Source organism: Fukomys damarensis, unplaced genomic scaffold, assembly GCF_012274545.1.
Source record: "Fukomys damarensis isolate Sample0158 unplaced genomic scaffold, DMR_v1.0_HiC HiC_scaffold_34, whole genome shotgun sequence".
NCBI classification, from domain to species: domain Eukaryota; kingdom Metazoa; phylum Chordata; class Mammalia; order Rodentia; family Bathyergidae; genus Fukomys; species Fukomys damarensis.
This window is the reverse complement of record NW_022900946.1, coordinates 13,466,886-13,472,845: the sequence shown is the minus strand read 5'-3', so window position 1 is coordinate 13,472,845 and position 5,960 is coordinate 13,466,886. Positions and strand designations below refer to the sequence as shown.

General features: G+C 56.0%; 1 protein-coding gene across 1 annotated transcript in view; it reads right to left on the bottom strand.

Moving 5' to 3' along the window:
- Window positions 1-5,221: 5,221 nt before the first annotated feature.
- Window positions 5,222-5,960, bottom strand: part of Socs1 (suppressor of cytokine signaling 1) — a 1,230-nt gene continuing 491 nt past the window's right edge. The window contains exon 2 of the mRNA XM_033758573.1: window positions 5,222-5,960. This exon is cut by the window's right edge and continues 102 nt beyond it. Within this exon, the coding sequence (XP_033614464.1) occupies window positions 5,618-5,960 (343 nt within the window). The 3' untranslated portion in view covers window positions 5,222-5,617.

The window sequence follows — 5,960 nt, the reverse complement described above, 5'->3', positions numbered from 1 at the left end:
TGTAATAGAGGGAAAAGTTGGCAGGGAGGGGCCTCTGAGACTGATTTATGGAGGCTTTGCCCTTCCTCTCCTCATTATGCCTCTGCCAGCCCCGCCTGCTGGACAAATTCAGGAGGAGGTGTTATGTCATGGTACAGGTCCCCACAGGTTCTCAGGCAGGGCCAGCCCTTGAATGTCCCTGCACTTGCTTAGGATCAGCTGTCTGGCTCACCCTCACTTGCATCTGTGGCCTCTCTGGCTGCCCCAAGGCCCTTTGCCAGGATCCTTTCTGACCAGCCAGCCCTAGCCACTCTCCCAGACTGGAGAGACTTTAATGACTTTAAAGCAGCCTTGCAGGTAAGGTACCAGCCCACTGCCTGTGGGGAGAGAGTGGTGCTGAGCCCCAGCAGGTTCTGTGGCCTCTGTGAATATCTTCCAGGACAGCCTAGGAAACAAAGGGAACAAAGCATAAACCTGTAAACCCTTGAGCACATTTGTGTGTAGTAAGATCAAGGCCTTGGGCATCCAAAGCACCTGTGTTCTAACCTTGGCACTGTGCCCTCACTCTGAAACGGGTTTGTCCCTTCACCTTTCCGAGCCTCAATACTCTCACCATGCAACCTGGGCCAACCCTCTGTAAATGGCATTTTTGCTGGGTGTGGTGATACACACCTGTAATTCCAGTACTCCAGAGGCTAAGGTAGGAGGAATAAAAGCCCAGGAGGATTTGAACTCAGTCTGGACAATTTAGCAAGACTGGTGGGGGGACATTCTTTTAAAATAGTAGCAAAGTGAGCCGGGTGTGGTGGCGCACGCCTGTAATCCCAGCACTTGGGAGGCTGAGGCAGGATGATTACTGTGATTTCCAGGCCAGGCTAGGCTACATAGCAAGTTCAAGGCCAGCCTGAACTATATAGAGAGACCTTGTCTTAAAAAAACAAAACAAAACAAAAGGGCCAGGGATTTAGCTCAGTGGTGGTGTCGCCTGCCTCGTAAGCACAAGGTCCTGAGTTCAATCCCCAGTACAAAAAACCAAAACAGCAGCAAAATGAGAACCATGAAGCAGAGCGGGCCATCCAGTTTAGAGGACACCACCTGGACACCACTTGGTGTGGGGGTAGTAGTAACCTCTTCTAGGGGAGGAAAAGACAGGACCGAAGACTGAGTTGGCAGGGAAGGGTCAATGTGGTCTTTGGGCTGGGGAATCCTTGGCACCAAGGCCTTGGCCTGGTGTGACTTGGGAGGTTCCTTCTCTGGGTCTTGAGACCTTCAGAAAGACCTGAGCAACCTGCAGGCGGGATAGCGTGGGTGGCTTGGAGACCACTTGGAAGCTGGGAGAGCAGAACGCTGCACACCAAGAAATGCCGGGACACAGAGCGGAGCCGAACTCCGGTTCAGTGGACTCGGCTGCTTCCGGCGATATCATTGGCAGGCGCACATGACACAAGAGTGGTGGCGCTCACAGCTGTCTCTCTGCTGTCAGTTGCCACCCACACTGCACCAGGCCCGGGAACAGCATGTAAGAGAGGCCAGAGGCAGGACGGAGTGGTGAGCGCAGTGGTGAAGGGCAGGGCCACCCGCAGACCTCTCCATCTTCCTGACTGGTGGACTTCTGAGCCACTGGGAGCAGGGGTGGTGGCACCTGGCCCCACCCACGGTGCCGGAGGAGGTGGTTTCAGAACCACTTGTTGACTGGAGTCTGAAGCCATGTTTCCCATCAGGGCTGTGGGTCAGGTCCCAGGGCTGGGGCTGGGAGGGGCAGTTGGATCGCCTGGCTTGGGCACCATTGTCCCTTTGTGATTTGCTTTGGTGAGAGCAGGACCTTGAGACTCCTACAGACTCTTGGGGAGGCTTCAGATAATGTCAGTGGGGGCCTGGTGTGGGGCCGGCCACGCACAGGGATGCCAGGTGGCACTGCCCACTGCCATACCATCTGCCTCCCTTCGAGTCACATGTGTCCTTCCCCAGGGCTGAGGCCAGCTCTGCCCTGCTCAGGTGAGTGCGGCTCTTAGAAGCCCCTCCGTGGAGTCTGGGAACAGTCTGGAGAACTCACACTCAGGGATCCTGGCTGAAGCCTGGCCAGCACCAGGCACCCGGCCTGGCCTGCACTTGGTCCCCGCATTCCACACGGCAGGGTCTGCCGAGGAGGAGCCAGCCTCCCCAGACAGGAGGCCCGCACCCACATCTTCAGGCCACGCTGCCTTAGCGCATCCCCACCCTGCAGCCACGGGATCTGGCCCCAAGTTAGAAGGGGCCCCACCCAGGCTCCCAGCTTGCTTCAGACCCAGGCCAACAGGGGCCCCAGGTGCCCTGGCCTCTACCCAGCCCTTCCACATCATCTGCCCCCCACCCTGCCTGCTCTTCTGCAACCCTTAGCACTCTCTGTCCCCTCTGCCTCTTGGGCCTGTCTCCCGTCTTTCCTGGCTGGCTCCGTTCTGTCATTCCAGGCACAATTTCAGCATCATCCCAGAGGAGCCTTCCTGACCTTTCTCTGCAGCAGCCCCACCCATGTCCAACCACCCTCTTTTCAGCTGAGCACTCTATTTGGAATGTTCTTGTTCCTTTCTTTCAAGGCCCATGTGTGACTCCATGAGGACACAGACCAGATCCCTCTGTATCCTTTAGCTTAGGAAAATGCCTGGAACAATGGTGCTCAGTCAGTGTTATGGGCCCCTCATCATGCAGAGATGTATGTAGCACCTGCTGCGTGCCAGGTTCTGTGCTGTGCTTTCTGTCCAGTGCCTCACAAGAGAGGCTTGACTGTGTACTTTCTGGGATAGAAGCAGGGCCTGCTCCAGAGGTTGGGTAAAGCAAGCAGGGTGCAGCAGCCTAGGAATGTGCATTTTCCCAGGATGCCTCCCTGCCCTCTCCCATTGGCTCACCTGGTCCACGTCGGCCCAGCACTGTGGAGCTGTGACCGAGTAGGTCCCACTTGCTCCTCTGTGAAATGGGGCTCAGCCACCAGCTTGGGGCTGAGGCTGGCCAGAGTGGGTTCCTCTGCCCGGTCCTCCTCATTCCGGGAGCCACTGCTTCCTCCTCTTCGCCCCTGCTCAGTCCCTCAGACACCCCAACCTCCTCTCACTTTTCATTTTCGTTCTTTGACGTAAGTGATGCTGAATCATGCAGCTGAGGTTTGAGAGCAAGATAGAGTCGCTGCAGCACCAGGAAGCCACATGGCCATCAGTGCCACACACAGCCTTCTCCCCTGCAGCGGTGTCTAGACTCGATTTCAGTCACACAGGGCCTGCAGCGTAGCTCTTGGGGGCTTTTGGGTCACTTTATGTATGTTAGTGAGGAGTTTTAAAAATGACTCACGAAGTGAAGAAGGGGCCGGCTCTGGAGAGTGTGAGTAGAGGGATCTTTTTCCCTAACTGTGCTGCTTCAGGCCTCGCAGGGGACTGAACTTGTGTATCAAGCACTTGTGTGATGAAAATAGAGGAGTTTTGAACTTTTTCACAGTGGGGAAAACCCTTAGCAGATTGTAAACCACCTACAAGTCCCTCCCTGTGTAACTGAGGACCCGTTTCCTCCTCTCTAAAGTAGTGATGTGAACAGTACTGAAATCAGAAGGCTGAGGTGAAGGTTGAAAGCTGTAAGTAGGGGACAGAGGGGCTCGGCAGGAAGGTGCTGCATGTGAAATGAGCAGCGGATGCTATTGTGACCATTAGGCATGTGTGGTGCCTGTGGTTCCCAGACTCTGAAGCAGCTCCCTGGCTGTGAAAATCTGGCTCTGCTACTCGCCGGGAGCCTTCCTTTGCCGATCTGTGCCTGGATTCTCATCTGTGAACAGTGGGAGAACATCTGATTCCCAGGCTGGTTGTGAGGAGGACACAGGATAAGGGCCTGCAGTTGTGACTGTTCGTGCCCGGTCCCTAAGCACTGCCTTTCTAGAATTCTCCCTCTCTCCAGGCACTGCCCAGGGTGGGGAGGTGGGGCAAGGACAGGCCATCACTAACCCACCCAGCAGAGAAGGAAAGCGTGGTGAGGAAGGGAGAGAGTCAGTTCTCTGGATGTGAAGAGAAAACACCACCTCCTTCCCTCCCACCCCACCCTGAGCCGTGCCCTCTGAGCGCTCTTCTAGTCACTGTCACCCCTGGAGACGGCAGTCCTTTTAACCCCAAGTCCGGCCCAGTTTTATGCTGTACTCTCAAACCTGAAAGGTATTATTAAACATTGGGACATCCCCTTATAAACATGTCCCAGGCTGCAGTGGGCTCATTCCAGCCTCTAAAGATGATGTGTGCTGGGCCCGAGGCAGTGAGAGCCTAAATAAACCTGGCAGTGACTCAGATCAGAGTGTAGCCGAGTTCCCACAGATAAAGTCTGTCAGGCCCGCAGCAGACACGGCAGCCGTAGAGCCTAGGTTCTGGGTACTTTCTGGTGATGCGGGCCAGCCCCACCGTCCTAGATACCCTCCCTTCCCTGCTGCACAGAAAGCTGCCCATTTTAGGGGCAGAAGCAGAGGCCCAGAGAGGCAATGGGAATTGCCCAAAGCCACCGGCGGGGCCCTCCTGCCACCACAGGCCACAAAGCCTCCTTCTGGCTCCAATTTGTGTGCTCACCAAAAAGTACACGAGACAACAGAGCGGGAAGAAGGAGCTCAAACCAATTCTGCATCCTCATCATCCCATCTAGTCTCTTTCCCCTGATGCTACGTCTCACCTCGGGCAGCCACCACCACTCCTTCCAAAACCCATCAGGGGCCCTACCCCGCCACCGCCCTCTTCCTGGAAGAAGTTGCGGTCATAGAAGCAAAGAAGTTTCCTTTCTGTCATCCACTGCAAGCTGATTCTGAGAGGATGGCCAAAGGGCCTGACCGTTATCTCTGACACAGGAACGGCCACCAGCAAGCTACTCCTGCCTTGGTTTGCCCTTCTCTAAAGCGGGAGCCTGTGCGGAATTCACAGGGCTGTATCGCCAAGATGAAAGAAACTGGAGCAGGAAAGCAGAGGCGAAGGCCTGGCACAGAGAAGAGCCCCACCGTTAGCTCCATCCTGCAGGATGCACACCCTGACTCGACCAAAGCAAGACCAGTGGCTTCTGTCCCCAGAATTGAGCAGGTGCCCAGCCCCAAAGCACACTCCCTATGCCACCAGCAGCCCAGAGGTGAGTCTGAGGACCCCTCTTCCCTGGACCTGTTCATAACCCAGGACAACTTTTGGCTAAAGCACATGCTCTAGAAACCTTTTTTCTTTTAAAAAAAACTTTCATAATAAAGTTTATTACCTAAACTGACTGTAAAAAATATAAAATAGGATTCTGCACAGCAGAAAAATAAAGCCAGAGACCCTCCCCCAACCCCTGGTTTGTGCAAAAATACTGGGTATTTGTAAACATGAAGAGGTAGGAGGTGTGAGTTAGGTCCTGGCCCCAGACAGTTAAGCTGCTACAACCAGGGGGACCCAGAGGGAGCACCAGGAGGGGAGTGCCCCCCAAGAGGTGGGGAGGGGTCTGCGGCTTGGTCTCCAGCTGAGAGCGGAAGGTGCCTCGCCCCCCACACCCACTCCCTCCAACCCAGGTGGGGAGGGCACCCATGTCATTCCAGGCAAATAATAATAATTAATAATAGAAAATAAGGCGCCCAGTTAATGCTGTGTGCGCACGGGCGCGGCCAGTCAGATCTGGAAGGGGAAGGAGCTCAGGTAGTCTCGGAGGACAGGGTTGAGGGGGATGCGCGCCAGGTTCTCACGGCCCACGGTGGCCACGATGCGCTGGCGGCACAGCTCCTGCACGCCACGTAGTGCTCCAGCAGCTCGAAGAGGCAGTCGAAGCTCTCGCGGCTACCGTCCAGGTGGAAGCGGCCGGCCTGGAAGTGCACGCGGATGCTCGTGGGGCCCGAGGCCATCTTCACGCTGAGGGCGAAGAAGCAGTTCCGCTGGCGACTGTCGCGCACCAGGAAAGTGCCCACGGGCTCGGCGCGCAGCCGCTCGTGCGCCCCATGCACGCTCAGGGGTCCCCAGTAGAAGCCGCAGGCGTCGAGG